Genomic DNA, 23,305 nt, shown 5'->3' with positions numbered 1-23,305 from the left:
TTCTATCACCAATGCCAGCATCCTTAAAAGTGAAAATACTTTTATTTTAGTAGATTTTAAACTTCATATAAATAGAACTAGACTTTATGTATTCTTTTGCTTCTTTTGCTCAGTAGTATATTGGTGAATCTGCTATGGTTATGCCATCTAGATTTCTATTAAATGAATCTGCCACAATTTCTTGCCATTTTGTTGATAAGTCTATTCTAATTTTTGGCTTTTACAAAAAATAATTCTATGAACAATCTTGTACATGTATCCTGACAAATGTGTGAGAGCTTCTCTAGGGTAGTGGCTCTCAAAGTGCTGTCTATGAGCCTGCGGTGCCAAGACTCTTTTATGAGGTCTGGGAGGTCAAAATTATTTTTGTAATGATATTTAAATGTGATTTATCTTTTAACCATGTTGATGATGGTGCAGATGCAATGCTGGGTAAACCTGTATCTTAGCCCAAATCAAGGCAGTGGCCCACATTGTACTTGGGGTTATTATATTCTTCTGTGCCACATGGTCACAGGGCAAAAATGAACCATTTTACTTAAGAATGTTTTTGATGAAACAAGCCGTGAAACTCTTAATTTTATTAAATCAGATATGCATTCTTTTTGATATCTGAGTGAAGGGATTTCAAGAGAACTTCACGTTGCATACTGAGGGGTCAAGGCTGCCCAGAGGAGACATGCTTGCTTGATTCTCTGCATGAGGAACTGCTGCTGCTGTTTTTGTGGAAGACCGTTTTTATTTGAAACAATGACTGATGAACAATGGTTATTCAGACTTGGATATCTGGCAGACATTCTCTGAAAAACGAACAAAATGAGCCTGTCACTTCAAGTAAAACAACTGATATTTGTTGCTAATAATAATATTAGAATTTTGGAGACTCTCAGTCACTGTGAGCTTGAGAGTTTTCTAATATGAAGACCTTTACTAAGACTTTTCTGGTGAGATTGGTGGTGATATTAACCATTGTGAAGTTTTGGTATTGTACTATGAAATTTTCAATATTTAGAAATCTACATAACTCATTGAACTGATGTTTTCCAAAAGAGTAATGCATGCTGTCATAAGATCACACATGGGTAAAAAGTCCACTCCAAGTTCAAGGTAGAATAAGAGAACTTACTGTGACAGAGCATGAAAAGTTTCAGATTCCACAGTGCAAGTAACTTTAAAAATCTAGTACTTGTGAGTGTTGGCTTACTTAAGAGACTATCCACAATTATCTGAAAAGGGTACTAAGACACTTTTTCCCTGTCCAAGTACATATTTATGTAAGGAAGCATTTAAGAAAGAATGAATTCCAGTATTGTACATTCTTTGAGATGTAGAGGAGGAGGGAATACTTCTCAACTCATTTTATGAGATAGACCCTGACATGAAAACCGGAAGAGAAAAAAATTAAATCCCAGTAAAAATAAAAATTTAATAACAAAATTCATTATCAGTATACTGAGAAAAGAAAATTTTAGTTAATAAATGATGCTGGTACAACCTTTCATTTACCTGGAAGAAAATACAATTTTATCCTTGTCCTCTAAATACAGCAAGAAACAAAATCAAATTCTGGATGTACTGAACAATCTGTAAATGCCCAAACAAAAAGCCTCAAAACAACAGAAATCTTGCAAACAAAGCAAAACAAAACTCTAGGAATCAGAAGATCTTTCTAACCTAAAAACCTTTCCAAACCCAGAACACATAAAATAAATGATAGCAGTATTTGACTCAAGTGAAGTAAAAGATTTTGTATAGTAAAAAATACAACAAACAAGATCAGTAGAAATATAATGGATTGGGGGGAGAATATTTGGGACAGACTGTGTGTTAATGTGTATAGCACACCAGGAGGTCCTACTGACTGACAGGGAGAAATGTGGATTAAAATTGTGACGGGACATTTTCCAGAACAGATTCATACAGACTCAGAATGTGTGAAAAGGGCTAAGACAGTAGTTTTCAGGGGAATGCAAGTCAAAGTAGTAAGGAGGTAACCACTCTTCTGGGGGAAAGATAAATTTACCTTTATTTTATTACTATTATTTTTTTGCCACAGGGGAGGAGACATTTATTCTGCCCTGTAAGCACCTGAATTTACCTTTACCAGAGGGCAAAATCTAGGAAGATGTATGCACCATTGACTCATCGCTTATCTGCTGAGAATCTATCCTATAGCCGCCATCTTCAGCGTGTGACTTCAGCCTCTGGGTCTGAGGTGGTGGTTACTCACTGGAACCTTATCTTTTAAGAGTCATCCTTCAGAAAGAACGAGAGCATGAAAAAAAAGCCACTTTGTTTTTAAAAATATCCAGTCAAAGTTGCCTGCAGCATTTCTATCCCAGTACCCTCCTTGACCATAGCTAGTCACATGGTCACACGCAGCCTCAGGTGATACAGCCCAGCCCAAATTTGGTGGTGATGGTGGGGGGCCTCAGAGGAAGAAAAGGAAGGTAGATATCTGAGGACACTGGCAGTCTGTGCTGCAAACCCCCATACTGGTGTATGCGTTTTAGCTTGTGTGTATTCCTATATGATTCTGTGAACATGGCAGGAGATATGCAAATATACCGGGTTGTTAGTAAGGAATCCCCCATGCAGGTGTTAATATAGAAGGACATGGGGAGGAGAGGGAGAACAGGGAGAAGTTCAAATAAATAATGAACAGCAAGGAGCGCAGAGAAGCTAAGCAAAATAAACAAAAACTCAGCATAGAGTAGGATTATGATTATGTTTGTGTTGCATGTAAGTTATGCTTGTATATGATGTATAACAAAATTTAAAAATTAGAAAAAAAAATACTGGCAGGCACTGTGTATGTTTAAATACCACTTCTTCCCTGAATGGAATGACTTCTGAGGAGACTAGAAATTACCGTTCAGGAGAATTCCATCTCTAAGCCCCACGGATAGGGTAGCAAGAGAGGTGGATGCATTGTTCTTTGTACTATGTTTAGAAATAAGCATAATGAGTAACAATTGGCATTATGAAATATTACAAATGAACGTTTTGAGAATAGGGTACACTGGAGATGTTAATCAGGAAGAAGAATCTTAATTATCAACACATGATAATGTCCCCTGACTAGTAACTAACAGAATTCTCTAAAAAATGATTGTAACAATTAGGTATCTGAGTAGGTACAGTGATTATTATTTTAGAAATCACTTCTTCGGTTTGCTGTGGTGATTGTTGAGACGTAGAAAGTGGTAGTAAGCAAATACATTATGTGGTTGTGTGGCTTTGGAAATTGCTGGGCAGTACAGATGGTTGACATCAGCAATGTTTTTGAGCTTTTCTGCCTTACAGTTGAGTTACTCTGTAGGTACAGTAAGTAAAGGCAAACAATATTTCAGAAGTATGACATTTTCTACTTTATGGAAAACTTGTCGTTTGTTGAGTTATTCTCTCCAGAATAAATCTTGCTCTTTTTGCATGTTTTATTCCTTTTGATATGATTGAGGTGGTTGGTCAACATTAAAGCTTTGAAATGACATTAAAGGGAGTTCATTGGTATTTTAAAATATGTAGATGATGCCTGTTTAAATAACTTCAATACACCATTTTTTCCCTTACAAATTCATTAATAGTTATTATGCTATTTTATTTTGGTATTGAACTGGTTTTAGTATCAAAGGTTAAAGTTTGCACCAGCAAAACTGCTAATCATAAAAAGTACCATTCTGAATAAGAAATTTGCTCTTCTGTAAGAGTGAATGTTGAATACGTGAGTGAATAGACTGGTAAGTATTCCTTTTTTTAAAAGGAAACAAAACCCTTAATTAAAAATTCGTGAATATTCAGTTGAATAAAATGACAATGGTAATTGTCCTAAAATATAATTAGTTATGCCGTAAGCGGGCTATTTTTAAACTCAAGGAAATACTGTAATCCTAAGCGAGCACCTTCATCAGTTTTATTCACTTGGTTAGAGTGTCCAACCTCAGAGCTATTCTTTGAAGCACATACTTCAGAGAAAATGAAGCCAAATGGACTTTCTAAATAAAATTTCTTAAGGTCTAAGTACAAATTTTAGAAATTCTCTTAAAAACAGCTTGGGGGCATGTCCTCTAGAGAGGGAAGCTATCCATTTTCAGTTCCTTTACTTTGGCAGTAAGTTGTCAGTGGAATGTCTTGTCACCCATGCCTCCTATTCCTGTGGCATCCTCTCAGTCTCTTGCTGGCAGTATGCTTCTTTTTCTAGAAGTGGGTGGTTTAGCCCTGAGGTGGTGGTTCAAATAATTGAGTGGCTCTTCCGGTCCTATTAGGACTCTGACTCGGTCAGAGGATGTAAAACTCTCCTCTTTCCACTTACCCCAACTGATTCTTGCCATAAGATATTTTTGAGGGGGCAGATGGCCTAGACAGGTATGTCATTTCCCAACCTAACCTGTTTTACATCAGAGAATCGACAGATGAAAACATGTTGAACAATGGCTGATTTTAGAAATGGGGTAAAAGTACTCACGTTTCTTATGCATTGCCTTCAACAGGGCTTCTCTGCCCAGTCTCCTTAATGGCTCTGCCTTCTTAGCCTGACATCAAAAGTTCTATAATTTAGGCTCAGTTATTCATTTGTCTAAATTTTTTTTTTTTAATTTATTTATTTGACACAGAGATAGAGAGCACAAGTAGGCAGAGCGGCAGGCAGAGGGAAAGGGAGAAGCAGGCTCTCTGCTGAGCAGGGAGCCCGATGCGAGGCTTGATCCCAGGACCCTGGGATCATGACCTGAGCCGAAGGCAGCCGCTTAACCAACTGAGCCACCCAGGCGCCCCTCATTTGTCTAAATTTTAAAACTTACTTTTAACATATATGTACCTGTGTACTTACATGTGTACATAAGTATAGTACACAGAAAAGACAAATGTGACTACAAAGTTTAATTATTTTATTCAGCAAACATGATGAGAAAATCCCCTAAAACTTGTATTTCAGGTCCAGGAAAGAAGGAAAGAAAGTACTGTGCAAACCAACTGCGGGGCAATGTTGAATATAAAGTGTTACAAGGTATACTGAGGAAGGAAAAGTTGCTGTTTTCTGGGAAGCTTGAGGAAGACTTCATGGAGGGAATGACATTTGAGCCATGAGATGTGAAGAGGCAGAGAAGATATGGAAGCAGGAAGCCAGAGTGTGTGTTTAGCTAGAGCTCATAGACCACTTGGCTGGTGGTACAGGGAAAAGAAAAGAAGGGGGTGTGTTAAAGTCACCCATGTATGTTGCTGCCAAGCCAAGGCCCAGGGAGCTACTGAAGTTTTGACCAGAGAATGCCCTTTTCACAACTGTGCTTTAGGAAAGTGAATGGGCAGTGGTGTCTCAGATGGCCTAGTGGGGTGGGAGATGGGCGTGAGGAGTGTCTAGTGAAGAGGCTTTCTGACCTCAGAGGTGTGGGTAAATGAGGAACTCTGTAGGGTTATAACAGCGGGACTGAAACAAGGCAGTGTGCTGGCCTTGAATGTGGTGACTCGGTGGATGTTGAGGGTCAGGGACAAGAAGGAGTAAAGATAAGGGACTTATTTATACGTAGTGACTATTATTTTATATCGAGTGTTGAATTGTCCTAGAGCAGTGACCAACGGGAGGTGGCTGGGAGGTGGTGGAAACTAGGAAAGATCTGAGTCCTGGAGATGGACAATTGTGACTCACCTGTGTGGGAGATTAGAGCTAAATCCGGATAAAATCACCAAAGGCAAGTGTTTACCCTTAGTGAAGGCAACCTTGGGGCTGACTGGAAGAAGGCGATGATGTGGAGAGGACAGAGAAACCCTCTCCAGAGCAAGAGGAGAACCAGAACAGCAGAGTCACAGAAGCTGAGAAAACAGATGATCCTCGTGCAAATCGCTGAAGACAAAAGCATGGAATTTGCCCTTAGATTTGGTGATCCAAGGGCTTTTGGAGGAAGAATGACAATTATGTCACATTGTGACCTTTGAGATTGCAGTCTTAAGGCAAATTCTGAAAGGAGGGGAGAAGTGGAAGTACAGAACGTGGGATATACGCACAATGAAAAGGTCATTGTTAAAAAAGAAGGAAAAAAGAAAAACAAATGATATTTTGTGGGGAAAGTGCAGATATTTAAAGAGCAGTTTCTGCTGGTAACCTTTAATTGGGATTAAAAACAAATATTAATTTAATTAATCTATTAAATATCACTGAGGAATATGTGTGTAAAGTACTAAATAATCTAAAAAAAGTAGGCATTCTTAATCTTAAAAAATTAAGAGAAGTCTTCAGGCAACAGAAGTTGAATCATGGCAAGTTTTATAGTGTCAGTGACTTATGGGTTATGTGCCGGTCCCTCCTCTCTTCCCTAGTTGTGCCAGGTTTTCTGTCCCAAGCAGGCATTTCTCATTAAAACCATAAGACTGTTTATTTAGAAAGTATCTTCTTTTCCTTGCTTGAGGAAGGAGAGAATCTCACACAGGCTCCACTCTCAGGCCAGAGCCAGATTCGGGGCTTGATCTCAGGACCCTGAGATTATGAGCTGAGCCAAAATCAAGAATCTGACGCCTAACTAACTGAGCCACCCAGGCGCCCCTCTCATATTTGAAAAGCTGCTCAGCTTTATTTAGCTTGCATTCATTAGCTGGACCTAGACTAAGTCTGACTGAGTATGAATCCAGGCTTTATAACTTCTGTGGCTGGGTGACAGTGAGCAGGTACCTCTTTGTACTTTAGTTTCGCTGTTTGTAAAAGGGAGCTGGTGAAAGTACCCACTTGCAGACGCCATTATGAGGATTGCGTGAACTAATGAAACAATGCATGTAAACTGTTAGGAACAAAGCTTTGCAAATTGAACGTAATCAGTCAAGTATTTGTTGTTTTTCTGCTTCTGCAATGTTTTCACTCCTTGCTGCTGCTGCTACTGAAATTGATACTACAGATGGTCCCCGACTTATGATGGTTTGACTTAATGCTTTTTTGACTTTATGATGCTGCTAAAGCAATACACATTCAGTAGAAACAATACTTCAGATTTTGAATTTTGCTCTTTTCTTGGGCTAGCGGTATGCGGTGTGATCATCTCTTATGATGCTGGGCAGTAGTGTTCTATTGCATGAGTATACCATCATTTGTTTATCCATTGATCTATTAATCACCATTTGGTTTGTTCTCAGTTTTGGCTGTTATGAATAAGGCTACCATGAAAATTAATGTACAAATTTTTGGTTGACTTATGTTTTTAAGTTCTCTTGGATAAAACTGCTAAACTGCTTTCCAAGTTGTACAGTTTTGTACACCTATCAGAAACATATGAGAGTTCAAGTTGTTCCATATCCTCACCAACACTTTATATTGTCAGTTAAAAAATTATTTTAATTTGAACAGACCTATAAACCGTAAAGAAATTGAATCAGTAATCAAAAATCTCCCAACAAACAGAAGTCCAAGGCCAGATGGCTTCCCAGGGGAATTCTACCAAACTTTTTTTTTTTTTTAGATTTTTAAAAAAATTTATTTGAGAGAGAGAGAGAGAGCACGCGAGCACAAGTGGGGAGAGTGGGCAGAGGGAGAGGGAGAAGCAGACTGCCTGCTGAGCAGGAGCCCAACACGAGGCTCAGTCCCAGGACCCTGAGTTCATGACCTGAGTTGAAGGCAGACGCTTAACTGAGCCACCCAGGCGCCCCTTTACCAAACATTTAAAGAAGAGTTAGGTTTATTCCAAATCCAAAGAGGTAAAAGATCTGTACTCTAAACCTATAGAGCACTTATGAAAGAAATTGAAGATGACACAAAGAAATGGAAAAACATCCCATGCTCATGGATTTTAAGAACAAATATTGTTAAAATGTCTATGCTACTCAAAGCAGTCTTCACATTTAATGTAACCCCTGTCAAAACACCAACAGCATTTTTCACAGAGCTAGAACAAACAGTCCTAAAATTTGTATGGAACCACAAAAGACCCTGAATAGCCAAAGTGATCTTGAAAAAGAAGAGCAAAGCTGGAGGCATCACAATTCCAGACTTCAAGCTATATTAGTACTGCAAAGCTGTGGTTATCAAGACAGTATGGTACTGGCAGAAAAACAGACACATAGATCAGTGGAACAGAATAGAAAACCCAGAAATGGACCCACAACTCTATGGCCAACTAATCTTTGACAAAGCAGGAAAGAATATCAAATGGGAAAAAGTCTCTTCAAATGGTTTTGGGAAAACTGGACAGCCACATGCAGAAGAATGAAACTGGACTGCTTTCTTACACCGTACACAAAAATAAATTCAAAATGGATGAAAGACCTAAATGTGAGACAGGAAACCATCAAAACCCTAGAGGACAACATAGGCATCAACTTTTTTTTTTTTTTTTCAAGTAGGCTCTACATCCAGCGTACAGCCCATGGTGGGGCTTGAATTCACGGCCCTGAGATCAAGGCCTGGGCTGAGATCAAGAGTTGGACACTTGACTGACTCAGCCACCCAGGCACCCCAGGCTGCAGCCTCTTTGACTTCGGCCATAGCAACTTCTTACTAGACATGTCTCTGGAGGTGAGGGAAACAAAAACAAAAATGAACTATTGGGACTTCATCAAGATAAAAAGTTTCTGCACAACAAAGGAAACAATCAACAAAACTAAAACGTAACCTATGGAATGGGAGAAGATATTTGCAAATGACATATCTGATAAAGGGTTAGTGTCCAAAATGTAAAGAATTTATCAAAACTAACACCCCCCAAAACCCCAAAAAACAAAAAACAAACAAAACAAGAAGCAAAAAACAAATAATCCAGTTAAGACATTGGCAGAAGATATGAATAGACATTTTTCCAAAGAAGACACACAGATGGCTAACAGACATATGAAAAGATGTTCAACATCACTTATCATCAGGGGAATGCAAATCAAAACCACAATGAGATACCACTTCACACCTCTCAGAATGGCTAAAATTAACAACACGGGAAACAACAGATGTTGTCGAGGATTTGGAGAAAATGGAACCCTTTCACACTGTTAGTGGGAATGCAAACTGGTGCAGCCACTCCAGAAAACAGTATGGAGGTTCCTCAGAAAGGTAAAAATAAAACTAATCCTACAACCCAGCAATTGCACTACCATATATTTACCCAAAGGATACAAAAATGGTGATTCGAAGGGGCACATGTACCCTGATGTTTATAGCAGCATTATCAACAATATGGAAATTGTCCATCCACTGATGAATGGATAAAGAAGATGTGATACACACACACACACACACACACACACACACACGCATACACACACAATGGAATTTTTTTTTTTTTTTTTGCTTGTCAAATGATCCTTTATTGAAACATTTTGCTTTGTAGTTAACTAGCTGGGCATTCCACTGCGCCACTGTTGATGTCATCTATGATGTCAGAGGGTGGTGGCCATCGACATTGCAGCCCACAGGCTGGGCAGTCCCCAGGATTTCTTTAATGGTTCCAAAGAGTTCTCTGGCTAAAGATCGGTGGCGCATCTGTTGGGCAATATTGACAATCTTATCAAAAGTGATATTTCCACTGTGCTTAATGTTTTTCTGTTTCTTTCTGTCTCTTGGTGGTTCCTTGAGGGCTTTGATGATCAGGGCAGAGGCAGAAGGTACCACTTCAATCTGGACCTGTCTGTTCTGAATGGTCAGTTTCACTGTAATCCTTAGACCCTTCCAATCACCAGTTGCCTTGGCGATGTCATCACCAACCTTTTTTGGAGACAGACCCAGTGGGCTGATCTTCGGGGCCAGGGCAGACGTGGCACCGACTTTGCTACCGGTGTACCTTAGGTACACGACTTTGATCTCCTTGGGGTTGAACTTAGGCGGCATGGCAGAGGTGGCTGGTGTTGGATGAACCCAGATTCGGGATGACCAAAGAAAGTTGCACCTTTGCCTCCCCGAGCTGAAAGCCAAAAGCCACACAACAGAATATTACTCAGCCATCACAAAGAATGAAATCTTGCCATTTTCAACAACATAGATGGAGCTAGAGTGTATCATGCTAAGCGAAATAAGTCGGTCAAAGAAAAACAAATACCATATGATTTCACTCATATATAGAATTTAAGAAACAGAACAGATGAACATAGGGGAAGGATTAAAAAAAAAGAAAGGGAGGCAAACCATAAACTTAATGACAGAGAACAAACGGTTGTTAGAGGGGAGGTGGGTGGGGGATGGGCTAAATTGGTGATGGGGATTAGGAGAGCGCTTGTTATGATGAGCACTGGGCGTTGTATGTAAGTGATGAATCACTAAATTCTACTCCTAAAACCAATATTACACTGTATGTTAACTAACTAGAATTTAAATAAAAACTTAAAAAAAAAGATCTGTTGATATACAATGCCAACTTAATTAAACTTTCTGAAGAAGAATTTCCAATACCCTTTTACAAGTTAAGAGTCCTATAGGAAATAACCAACAATAAATAATCTACTAACATAAAGATATGTATTTGTTTTATAAGCTTGGGTAAACATGAAAAAGTCATACTTTTATTTTATTTTTTTAAAGATTTATTTATTTGAAAGAGAGAATGAGAGAAAGAGAGCACATGAGAGGGGGGAGGGTCAGAGGGAGAAGCAGACTCCCCGCTGAGCAGGGAGCCCGACGCGGGACTTGATCCCGGGACTCCAGGATCATGACCTGAGCCGAAGGCAGTCGCTTAACCAACTGAGCCACCCAGGTGCCCTGAAAAAGTCGTGCTTTTAAAGACATCTGTGTATGGTATGTGGAAGCAACAAAAGTTAGATGAACTAAAATTCCAGAATGAGAACTATCTTGAAATAAACTGATACCAATTGCCATTAAAAAAGAATTATTTTAGGCATTGAAATTGTACCTCATTGTAGTTTAAAAAATAATAATAGACTTTATTTTTTTTTCGAGCAGTTTTAGTTTGAAAAAATTTAGCAGAAAGTATAGGGAATTCCTAAATTACCTCCCTTCCCACCCAGTTTCCGCTATTATTACCATATTGCATCAGTATGGTACAGTAGTTAGAATTGATGAACCAGTTCTGATAGATTATTATTAACTAAAGTCCACGATTTAGTTTAATATCTATTCTTTGGGTTATATATATAGTTCTGTGGGTTTTGACAAATACATAATGTCACATATCCACCGTTATAGTATCATATAGAATAGTATGCCCTAAAAATCTCCTCTTCTCCATCTCTTCTCTCCCTTCCTCCCCTGAACCTCTGGTACCACTGATCGTTTTACTATCTCTTTAATTTTACCTTTTCGAGAATGTCAGATAGCTGTCCTTTCAAATGAGACCAGCAAGTTCAGGGTGGTATGGCCATAGACCAGATGAGGTGGCCTTTCAGAAGGACTTCTTCCAATTAGCAATGTGCATTAAAGTTTCCTCCATGTCTTTTTCTGGCTTGAATTCATGGGTCTAATTTGCATTTTCTGATGGCTAATGATAAGATCTTTTCATATGCTTATGGCCCATTTATGTATTTTTTTATGTGAAGTATTTGTTTAATGCTATTACATTTTTAAAAGATTTATTTATTTTAGGGAGATAGAGAAAGCCCAGGGGGAAGGGGCAGAGGGAGAGGGAGAGAGAGTCCTAAGCAGACTCCCGACTGAGCACGGAGCTGGACATGGGGCTCCATCTCACAACCCTGAGATCACGACCTGAGCCATAACCAAGACCTGGATGCTCAACTGAGCCACCCAGCCGCTCCTCATGCTACTACATTTGAAAAGAAATAAGGTTTTTTGCCATTTTATTATTATGTTGTAAGAGCTCTTTTTATATTCTGGACACAATTATATTTTATATTCTAGATACTTTTTATATTCTGGATACAAAGTATGTTCTATTCTGCATACAAATGGAAACTTTGTTATTTGATATATACATAATTAGGACGTCTTAACATAGCTAGGATGAATTCCTCTATCACTATAAAATATCCCTCTAATCATAGTTCTTTTTTTTAATTTTTAAATTTTTTAATTTATTTTATTTTTTTAAAGATTTTTATTTATTCATGAGAGACAGAGAGAGAGAGAGAGAGAGAGGCAGAGGGAGAAGCAGGCTCCCAAGGAGCAGGGAGCCCGATGTGGGACTCGATCCCAGGACTCCGGGATCATGACCTGAGCCGAAGGCAGACGCTTAACCATCTGAGCCACCCAGGCGCCCATCATAGTTCTTTTCTTGGTTTGTGTGGCATATCTTTTTGTACCCTTTAATTTTCAACCCATTTATGTCTTTATATTTAAAACAGATCAGTGGTAGACAGCATATAATGGGGTCATTCTTTAAAAATGTAGTCTAACAGTCTCTGTGTCATTTATTAGAGTGGTTAGTTCATTTAAATGTAATTATTGATATGGCCAGTTGGCTTTCAGTGTACTTTCTTGATATTTGTTTCCACGGGGACCTTCTTTTTTCCCACTTCTTTGTTGTCCTATTTTCAGTTATTAATTTAAAAAATTATTTCGTTTAAATTTTTCTATTGAATTCTTAGCTATATATGCTTTGATATTTTTCTTTATTGGTTGTTCTAGGGCTAAAACTGTGCATCGTGCCCCGTCAGAGTCTATGTAGTCAGTACTGAACCACCTCACACTGGGCCTTTCCCACACTCTTCTTCCCACGTCGCAAATCTAATAATTTAAAAATAGTATAATTCAGTTTAACCCTGCCCCGATTCTCTGTGCTATTGTTGACATAGTTCTACATACATTAAGTACATTAAGCCCCACCTTCCAGTGTTGTTAATTTTGCATTAAATAGTTGTCTTTTGAGGAGATTAGGAGAAGAGAAGACCGCTCTTGTATTTATCCACTTATTTACTCTTTCAGGGACTCTTCTTTCTTTCGCATCTGAGTTTGTATCTGGTATAATTTCCTTTCATTCTGAGGAACATCTTTTATTATTTCTTGTAGTGCAGTTCTACTGGTGACAACTTCTGTTAGTTTTTCTTTTATCTGAAATTTTTTTTTTTCTTTCCCTTTCAGCACTTCTAAGATATTATTCCTTTGTCCTCTGGCCTCTATTGTTTTGCATGGGGAGCAAGCAGTCATTCTTATTATTGTTCCCCTGTAGATAATGTCTTTTTTCTTCTGGCTGTTTTTAAAATTTTCTCTTTATCTTTGGTTTTCAGCAGTGTGACTGTAAAACGCCTAGATGTTGTTTTCTTTGTATTTATCACATCTCGGAGTTGACTGAGCATCTTGGATCTCTAAGTTAGTATTTATTTTTCTCAAACTTGGGAAGTTCTTGGCCATTATTTCTTTAAATATTTTTTCTCCCTTTGTCACTCCCCTCTTTAGGTATATTAGATTCTTCGATTTTGTTCCACAGCTGCCTAAAGTTTTGTTCACTTTTCATTAATTCTTTAATCTTTTTTTTTTTTCCTCTCAGATCATTGGGTTAGATCATTTCTATTGATGTGTCATCGAATTTACAGACACTTTCTTCTGCCATCTCAAATGTATTGCTAAGCTTATCTAGAGATTTTTTCCCTTTCAGTTAAGTTATAATTTTCTTTTCTGGAATTTCTACTTGTTTCTTTTTACAATTCCATTACGCTGCTGAGATTCCTTATCTGTTCTCTCATTAAAATGAATTTTTAGTTTTTTGAATATATTTTCCTTTAGTTCTCTGCAGTATTTATATTAACTGCTTTAAAGTCTTATGTGCCAGTTAGGTTCATCTTGGGCCTTATTAACTCCTTTTACTTTTTTGTTCTTGCCTATAGATAACATTTTTTTCATGTTTATTAATTTCTGTGTAAAGGACATTGTCATTGTGGATGATACATTTTAGAGACCTCTAGATTCTGTGGTTTTCTGCCATAGAATTGTGATTTTTATTGTTATTGTTCTTATGGGCTGTTCAATTATTTGGTCAGTTACCTCTAACTTGTGTAAACTTGGCTTTACATTCTATTAAGGCAAATATGTGGAAAGCCAAAGATATCTCCCAAACTCCTCCAACATGGCGGGATCTAATCTACAAGCTCTGTCTCTCCTGAAGATCTTACAGAGGCTTGCTTTTAGACTTTATTGTCTAGGTTTAGGATAAGCCTAAAATGTGGCCTTTGTGGTGTGTCAGCTAGATGCCCAGGTATTCCCAAGTTGTTAGGAAGATGTCTTCAGTTTGCTTGGGCTGGGCCTTCAGTATCTCACAGTACCATCTAATCTGTGGTATCTGTTGTATTTTCTACCTTACAGCAGCCAGGCTTTGTTATTTACCCAGTGCATGCACCTGGTGCGCCAGAGGCGCACACGTCCCAGCCAATGCTCAAGGACCGGCAGGGGCTCCTGCTGGCAGTCCCCGTTTCCCTACTGCCCTCTCCTTAGGATTCCAGCTTCTTCAGCCGTCCTGAACTCTGACCTTTGCCTTCCCAGTTCAGGAGAGCTTTGGGGCTCTATGTGGGCTGTGGTTGTGCCCATGCAGAGAGCCAGAATGATAGTGGGACTCAGCTTAGGAGGATGACAGTATCACACTGCCTGTTTCCTAATACCTGGGAATGGTCACCTCCTATATTTCATCCCATTTTGTGCTTGTTAACAGTGGGAGGTGAGTTTGGTACTAGTTATTCCATTATAACCTGAAGTAGACCTCCATGGTTCTTCAGTTTGAAATTGATAGTGTATATACTGAGCCCAGTTAAAGAAAACTTAAATGTTGTTTGGAATCAGACTTACGGGGGGGGGGGGTGTCAAACCAATTAGAAGTGCTATAGTCAGTCTTTTAATTTCAGTCTTTGTGTTAAATTAAGCAAGGCTGTTTCCTGTCTTTCCATATGCATATGGTATATGTATATGGATGCACATAGATTTACACATATCTATATGTTGTGTCCTGTATTGTCTTTATATACTATACTAATAAGATTGTTCTATATTCTAATCCTGATAACTTATCATGAATCAATACCCAAGTATAGGCAGAAATATAGGACTATTTTGTGGTGTCAAGGTAAGAGTTTCCAGAAAAGAGATACTCTTTTATTATTACTATTTTAGGATGGCAGTAGAGAAACTTTCTTTTTAATACTACCCTTATGATAACTTGGTGTTCTCTCTCTTAGCCAAGTTATCAAATGTTACATTGGCAATATTGGGACAAACCACCCCCCTCCTAATAAGATGGAATGAAAAAGGACACAACATCACATTAGTGTTAATCTTGCTAAAATCTAATAAGTCTAGTCATCAGGAAACATTAGACAAATCCAAATTGAGGGACATTTAATGATTGGCTGTACTCTTCTAAAATGTCAAGGTCAAGAAACACAAAGAAAGGCTGTCCTAGGAGATACAGTTGATACGATACCTAAGGGTAATGCGTGATCTTGAATTGGATCTTGGACTGGGAAAAAAATACCTACTAATGGCATTATTGTGATAATTGATAAAACTTGATTATAGACTGTGCATTAAGTAATATTATTGTGTTCTATTACATTTTCTGATTTTGATAATGACTGTGGTTATAGGAGATAGCATCTTTGTTTTAAGGAAATACACACTGAATTTTTTAAGGACAAAGGAGCATGATGTCTCTAGCTTTCTCACAAAGGGTTCAGAAAATAATTTTATTTATGTCTATGAATAGATATAGGTATAAGAAATGATAAAGCACATCAGGCAAAATATAAACAGTTTGCGAATCTGGGTAAAGGGTATATGGGAGCTCCTTGTACTATTATTGCAACTTTTCTTTAAGTTTAATATTATACCAAAGTGAAAATTTTTTATAGCAGAAAACTCAAATTTAGATATATCTCTATGGTTGCAAGAACAGAGATCCATCAAATTTCCCTGAAATGAAAAGGAATGCAAAAACCCTTCGAATTCAGGTACTCCTACTGTCACGGACACTGTTGGAGCCTGAGCTTGCTTACTTCGAATTTCAGACGCTCTGTGGTTCTAGTCTTTGCTATGTTGGCGTATGTGCCCTGCTCTCTTCTGTATAATGGATTCATCTGCTTTCTCTCAGTTGCTGCCCCTCTAGGACTTGTTTGGTCCTCAAAGTCACTAACTTGCTGTCCTAGTTCAGATTCTTGAGAGAGAGCATCAGAATGATTATTCTCTAACTAATGGATTGGTTAAGCACGTGTCAGGTGTTTATTCCTAATCTGGTCAACCAAGATTGAAGTGGAATGGATGGGAGGAGGTGGGTTGGGTTATGGCAACAGAGATCCATGGCATTTAGGGCTGGCTCTCAGAAGCCGAGGGTATGACAAATTCTCTCGAAAGTGTTAGGGAAAGATATGGCAATGAACCGTGTCTCCCATGTCTGCCCAGCCTGCTTATGTTGCTTTTTTGAGTTTGATTACTTTTTAATAGACTCCTAAAATGCTTCTGTTGAGGATCTTCACATGGACTTAGACCACCCGGCCCCCTTTCTGCTAAAATGAGGAAGAAGTAACAAAGGGAGTTAGAGGCAAAAGAATGGAAACATTGACAAGTTTTTCCTTGAGTGTAATAAATGGATGACTGCTTTCCTCTCCACCACTCAGTGTTTAAAAGATCATGAGATTGTGTTAACTTTGGTTTGTGAAAGTTTTAGATTTTATTTTACTATGTTGATTTGATAATGCCTGTTTATCTTAAGTTCAGATTCATTACTTTTTTGAAACAGCAATTGAAAAATATAAAGTGTATTTCAGAAATTTTCAAGAGAGTATTTTGACAGTACATTTGTAATATTTTAAAAGAAAATTTTCCTGAAGGTTGTAGACTAATTTTTTTGAGCACCTACTTTGTGCCAAGCATTGTCCCGAGTATAGTTACTTAAGTGATATCATTGAAGATAAGCTTCACAGCTCATTGAGGTAAGGGTAATTAATCTTAACTAGCAGGAGAGGAAATAAAATCTCAAAATGGTGACATGCCCAAAGTCACAACAGTTAATGTAGTGGGATTCGAATTCGAAATAAAAATGAGGTCTGTCAGCCTCCAATGTATATACTCTTTCAAAGGGTAAGGAATCAGGTGGTCAAACACTTTCACATTTGAGATAATCAATTTCATGTTGTTCATTTTAAAACCTGTCACTGTTATTCTTTTAATTCTGAGATGTGCCCATTATTATCAACAAGGATTGGCTACATTTTGTCTGGCTTCTCTCAGAACACTGGTACAGTAGGTGTTGGTTTGATAAGGATAGGAATTGTTAATGAATGCTCGAAAGGAGATCAAGTTACTTCCTTGAAGTAGTCAGGGTCTATGATTCCAGGACACAGAACTGGAAAATCTGTTAAGAGAAATGTGTGATTATCAGTAATATGCCATAATTGTGGACATCCACTCTCAAATTGTCATATTTAAGTATGTAGGTAAATAAGAGTAGTTTTAATGAGCATGTAGATTTGAGAAAAAAAGTAAAAAGGTTGAATAGAGGCTCAGAAATAGTAAACAAAGGCTAAACTACCATTGGATTTAGCAAAATATAAATTTAAGAGGACTTCTTTTGAGGGTGGAGTGGGGTGGGGATAACTGCTGAATCTGTGTTTAGTAGTCTCTGTTTTGCCTGTCCAGTGAAATTTATTTGAAAGTTAGCTTGGTAGTAATCAAAGAATGTAACCAAAGTTTTGGTAAGATGATGTGATTGCTAGACCAGTGGCCATAAGAAAAAAGTGGAAAATGATACTGTCACATCGGGTATTATTTTAATTTGTGTGCTTTTGCCAAAGGGAAAAGTATGTTAATAACACCTTTAAAATGTTTTTCTTGAAGTTGGACATAAAAACAAAAATGCTGGAAGCTAAATGTCATGAGGAGAAGCTTAAACTGCAGCAGAAACATGATGCCGACGTTCAGAAGGTAGGGTATCTGCCAGAATATTCTAGGTCTTGTAACCATCGTCCCACCGTCCACTTATTTATGTACTTATAACAGTCTGTGCTATAAATGGATTTTGCTAAATTAATAATTTGGCCAAAGTTGATCTTTAAACTTCATCTTCTAAACAAATGTGTCTACGTAAATATCCTTATAGTTTCAACTGCCTTTTAGTTCTTCCTCTGTTGTTTGAAGGCTGGCCTTCTTATAGTCCGTAATCTGCATTCTACCATGACCTTTCGTAAAAGCTGAAGTAAGAGATCAGTTGTAAACACTAGCGTTTCTTTTAGTCTGATAGTCTGATATTCTTTTGGGTTTCTGGAAATTAAAATTTTCTTTTTAATTGGAAAAGGAACTTTTGGATTTAGTTCTGTTTGGTATAGACTGCGTGCGTCATGACGGTAGCATGGAATATAGGCTTCTTTGTTTACTAGCTCATTGGATTTATGCCTTTTAATGTTTCAGTTTGCTTTTTTAAAGAAAACTTATTTTTCTTCTTAATGGGCACAGCACCAATAATTAATTTATTATTATCCCACATGGAATTTGAATGATTAGTGTATTTTAGTATTGATTTAAAAAGCTGAGTGGTATTTTTATATATATTAATACATGAAGGTTAATCCAAATAGAAACTTGGCATTTTCTGTTTCATGGCAAAGCCTCCCAAAACTGAGTGACAGAGATGGTGGCAGGGACTTGAGGCCACACATCACATACCCAAGCTTTCTTAAAAGCTGAAAATATATTAATATTTAGTCAGGTGCCTATTTGGCTCATTTTCTTTAAAAGCAACAAGAAAGAAACCACTGATTGAAAATTAGAAAGAGAAAAAATATTGAATTCTTTTCCTTTTTCTTTCTTCTTTCCTATTCACATTTTAAACACCAGTATTACTTTCTGCTCTTACTAGAATTTTACCTTAGCTTAAATTGGTTAGATAAAAACAGCTCTCTCTCACAAATATGTTAGAGATTTAGTAATGTAATTTTAATATAATATATATCCAAATGAAATAGAATCTATTGATGTATAAGATAAATAAGTATAAAAACATATTTGGAAAAATCACAGTAATAGAATTTGAAATAGGCTTCTCGGTATGTCCGTTACAAAAATCTATTCTAAGAAAAGCATTTAATAATAAAATTCTTTCCAGGAATTCCTCTTTTAACATAAATTCTGCATGAAAAAAGAAAGCAATGCAACTAGTTTGAAACCAGCCAGGTAAAATATAAATAAAATCCTTGACCTTATGCCCGATTTGGAAAGTATATTCATCAGTTTGTTGCTTAGATGGCATTTTCTAAGTGTCAGGAATTAGGAAGGAACAAAATTAGTGTTATACCTTTTTACATACATTCTTTTTCCTTTTTTGCTTCTTTATGAACATTAGAATCAAACTAGCTCCTTTTCTTATTTACCAATCATTCTTAGAGGTGGAACTAAAACCATGAAAGGTAAAGTAAAATGCTGGTAATAAAAGCACTAAGAAAAAGTTGGTTAGACGGTGGTGAATAATGCCCCCTGCCATTTTTTTTTTTTAAGCTGAATTTGGGTGTATAGGAAATATACTCCAACTGTAAGAAAAGTGGGTATTCATACTCCTGCCTCAGTTCGGTTTTCTTTTTTCCCCTTTGTTAGCACAGTTTTGGTCCTGCTTGCTGGCTACTACATTTTGGTTATTTCTCCAGGTTTTCCTTTCTCTTCCTTTTTTTTCCTTTTTTTTTGTGCATGTGTGTACAGATGTATTTAGGAGTATAAAATTATGATTAAATCTTATAAAACAATTCATTTAAAACTTCTGGCACAATGCAATTAATGATGTAAAATATTCATGCAATTTTTGACTTATTTTGAACTGATTTTTTTTGATTCATAATAGCAGAACTAGATATAAAAGAAGCCTAATACAGCTCATCTTCCCATGTGTCGGGATTCTTGTTATTGTGCATGAAAAAGAAAGGACACCAGAGGGAGGGAGGATCCAGGGACCACTCATCTAAAGTTGTTCTGTCCCAGTGCAGGGGGGGGTGGATTGTGCTGCTCCAACATGCCAATTTCCTGATGGCTTCTCTCTGCTACTTTATGACCCTTTAATCTCTGAATTGTATTTTAGGGAATCACCTAATTTATTATTTATATTCTCAAAACTTAATATATGAAAACTGGAAGCTGATAACATATTTCTTTCAGTAATCAATTATTCTAGTATATTTGATATATTCTCAGTGCACTAAAATACAATTTTTACATCTTTTTTTGGGAAACCATTTATGGGATTAGCTGAGAGATTTGCAAAAATATTGTGCTTGTTTAAGAAAGTTATGTATAAAAAGTAGTTTACTAAAACATTTTAAATTCATTTGCAGATTTTAGAAAGAAAGAATAATGAAATAGAAGAATTGAAAACTTTATACAAAAAGAAACAAAATGAGATGGAGGAGACTATTAGAAAACTTGAAAAAAAAGGTGATGTTGTATGGTTACCTTAATTTTTTAAAAACATTTCCATTTTATTTTAGGGGCTGTATAAAGTAAAATTTTATTTTTGACCTTTTAACATGGCATGGGGATGTTTGTGTGGGCTTTCATACAACTGAGAAAAAACTCTGTGTGTGTGTGTATGAAGTGTGTGGTGTGATACGTGTGTATGGTGTGTGTGTGCGTATGGGGTATGTGGTATGCGTGTGGGGGGGTATGGGGTATGTGGTTTGTGTGTGTGTATGGTGTGTATGTGTAGGTGGTGTGGGGGGGGTATGTGGTGTGTGTGTATGTATGTGTATGTATGGGGTGTGTGGTATGTGTATATTTGGGTGTGTATGGTGTGTTTGTGTGTATGAGTGTGTATGGGGTATATGGGGTATGTATGTGTGGGATATGTGGTGTGTGTGTGTATTGGTGTGGATGTGCAGGTGGTGTGTGTGTGTGTGGGGCATGTGGTGTGTGTATGTATGTGTATGTACGGGGTGTGTGGTGTGTGTGTGTGCATAGGCACGTGTATGTATGGGGTGTGTGTGTGTGTGTAGGCACGTGTATGTACAGGGTGTGTGGTGTGTGTTTGTGTAGGCATGTGTACGTATGGGGTGTGGGGTGTATGTGTGTGTAGGCACATGTATGGGATGTGTGGTGTGTGTGTGTGTATGTACATGTATGTACGGGGTGTGGGGTGTGTGTGTGTGCATAGGTACGTGTATGTACGGGGTGTGGGGTGTGTGTGTGTATGTACGTGTACATATGGGGTGTGTGGTGTGTGTGTGTAGGCACATGTATGAATGGGGTGTGTGGTGTGTGTGTGTGCATGTAGGCACGTATATGTATGGGGTGTGTGGTGTGTGTGTGCGTAGGCACGTGTACGAAGGGGGTGTGGGGTGTGTGGTGTGTGTGTGTATGTACGTGTACGTACGGGGTGTGGGGTGTGTGTGTGCGTAGGTACGTGTACATACAGTGTGTGTGGGGTGTGTGTGTGTAGGTACGTGTACGTACGGGGTGTGTGGGTGTGTGTGTGTGTAGGCACGTACGGGGTGTGTGGGATGTGTGTAGGTATGTGTACGTACTGGGTGTGTGGGATGTGTGTGTGTGGGCACGTGTACATACGGGGTGTGGGGTGTGTGTGTGTGTGTGTGTAGGCACGTGTACGTACGAGGTGTGTGGTGTGTGTACGTGTATGTATGGGGTGTGAGGTGTGTGTGTGTGTAGGGATGTGTACGTATGGGGTGTGAGGTGTGTGTGTGCATAGGAATGTGTATGTACGGGGTGTGTGTGTGTGTGTAGGCATGTGTATGTACGGGGTGTGTGTGTGTGTGTGTAGGCACGTGTATGAACGGGGTGTGTGGTGTGTGTGTGTGTGTAGGCACGTGTATGAACGGGGTGTGTGGTGTGTGTGTGTGCGTAGGCACGTGTATGTACGGGGTGTGTGGTGTGTCTGCATAGGCACGTGTACGTACGGGGTGTGGGGTGTGTGTGTGTGTGTGTGTAGGCACGTGTACGTACGGGGTGTGTGGTGTGTGTGTGTATGTACGTGTACGTACGGGGTGTGAGGTGTGTGTGTGTGTATGTACATGTACGTACGGGATGTGGGGTGTGTGTGCATAGGTACGTGTACGTACGGGGTGTGGGGTGTGTGTGTGTGCACGTTGGCACGTGTACGTACGGGGTGTGTGGTGTGTGTGTGCGCATAGGCACGTGTATGTACGGGGTGTGTGGTGTGTGTGTGTGTGTACGTGTACGTACGGGGTGTGGGGTTTGTGTGTGTGTAGGCACGTGTACGTACGGGGTGTGTGGGGTGTGTGTTTAGGTACGTGTATGTACGGTGTGTGTGGTGTGTGTGTGTGTGTAGGTACGTGTATGTACGGTGTGTGTGGTGTGTGTGTGTGTAGGTACGTGTATGTACGGTGTGTGTGGTGTGTGTGTGGTGTGTGTGTGTGTGTAGGTATGTGTATGTACGGTGTGTGTGGTGTGTGTGTGTGTGTGTAGGTACGTGTATGTACGGTGTGTGTGGTGTGTGTGTGTGTGTGTAGGTACGTGTATGTACGGTGTGTGTGGTGTGTGTGTGTGTGTGTGGGTATGTGTATGTATGGGTGATGGTGGTGGCAGTGGTGGTTGGTTTGGTTAAGGAGTTGAATGAGTCTGTCACTGTTCCTCCTTCTTCCTAATTCTCGCTCCTTATTGGACTGGAGCTGCCCTGGGTGGGTTATAGATTAGAGCTTACTGGCTTTCACAGGGAAGTCTAGGGAAATTACTCCTTTTGGTCTAATAAAATTCATTGCATTAAGTATCTACTTTAAGCCTTGTGGTATATGCTGGTATCGTGATTGACAGAACAAACCTTTAAAAAGTATTCCCCATTTCCACTTCCATTACAAAGGAAAAGAAAGCATATAATCAAGTGTAAAATTGACTACGACTGTAGGTTAAACATTGAAATGCAACAGGTAGGCAGAGAGTGAGTGTTGATGAAAATATGTTTTGGAGAAAGGAACTTTAAAAGTTTTGTAAGATTTGATTAGTTCGAGAGAAGAGTTCCAGGTACAGGGATAGGAATGCTGTGTCGTCAGGTGTAGCAAGGATGCTGCAGAACCGCTGGGCTGGAGGGGATGGTCCCGTGCATTAGGAGAAGGATTGCAAAGGACTAGACACAGGACTTGTCCTGACTTAAGCATGACCTTGAATTTCAGACTTAGAAGTTTCAAGTTTATCCCGTAGATGCTGGGGAGTCAGAGAAGATCTTTGAGAGGTGAGCCTTAGGACCTCATGTTTTAGGAGAAGTAGCCTGGTAACGGTGGGTGTGCCAAACAAAGTGAGGCTGGTTTCTAGTCTGTTATAATAGAGGCAGCATGAGGAGAGAGAGAGTGAGGGAGAGTGAGAGAAAGAGAGAGAGAGCAAGAGTGCATTCCACTTAGAAACACGGGCTCTAATCTCAGCCCTGGTGTTCAATGTCTGCTATAGGACGTCAGGAAGTTTCTGGGCCATGGCTTACTCATTATAAAATGGTGAGGTTGGAATAAATAAGATATAAAG

At 38.7% G+C, this 23,305-nt stretch overlaps 1 protein-coding gene across 9 annotated transcripts in view; it reads left to right on the top strand.

Annotated features, from left to right (window-relative positions):
- CEP112 (centrosomal protein 112) overlaps window positions 1-23,305 on the top strand; it is a 490,180-nt gene that overhangs the window by 66,310 nt on the left and 400,565 nt on the right. For all 9 annotated transcript variants that reach the window (XR_003610708.2, XM_028112476.2, XM_088028176.1 and 6 more), the window contains 2 exons: window positions 17,681-17,767; window positions 20,158-20,257. Coding sequence is in view for 8 of the 9 variants with exons in the window: in XM_028112476.2 (XP_027968277.1) it covers window positions 17,681-17,767; window positions 20,158-20,257 (187 nt within the window). In the remaining variant the exon portion in view is untranslated. The remainder of the gene's footprint in view (window positions 1-17,680; window positions 17,768-20,157; window positions 20,258-23,305) is intronic.

The sequence above is a fragment of the Eumetopias jubatus genome, unplaced genomic scaffold (assembly GCF_037043125.1).
Source record: "Eumetopias jubatus isolate StellerSeaLion01/CBP00866 unplaced genomic scaffold, mEumJub1_p1.0 scaffold_10, whole genome shotgun sequence".
In the NCBI taxonomy this organism is placed as follows: Eukaryota; Metazoa; Chordata; class Mammalia; order Carnivora; family Otariidae; genus Eumetopias; species Eumetopias jubatus.
This window is presented reverse-complemented; position numbering and strand designations above follow the sequence as displayed.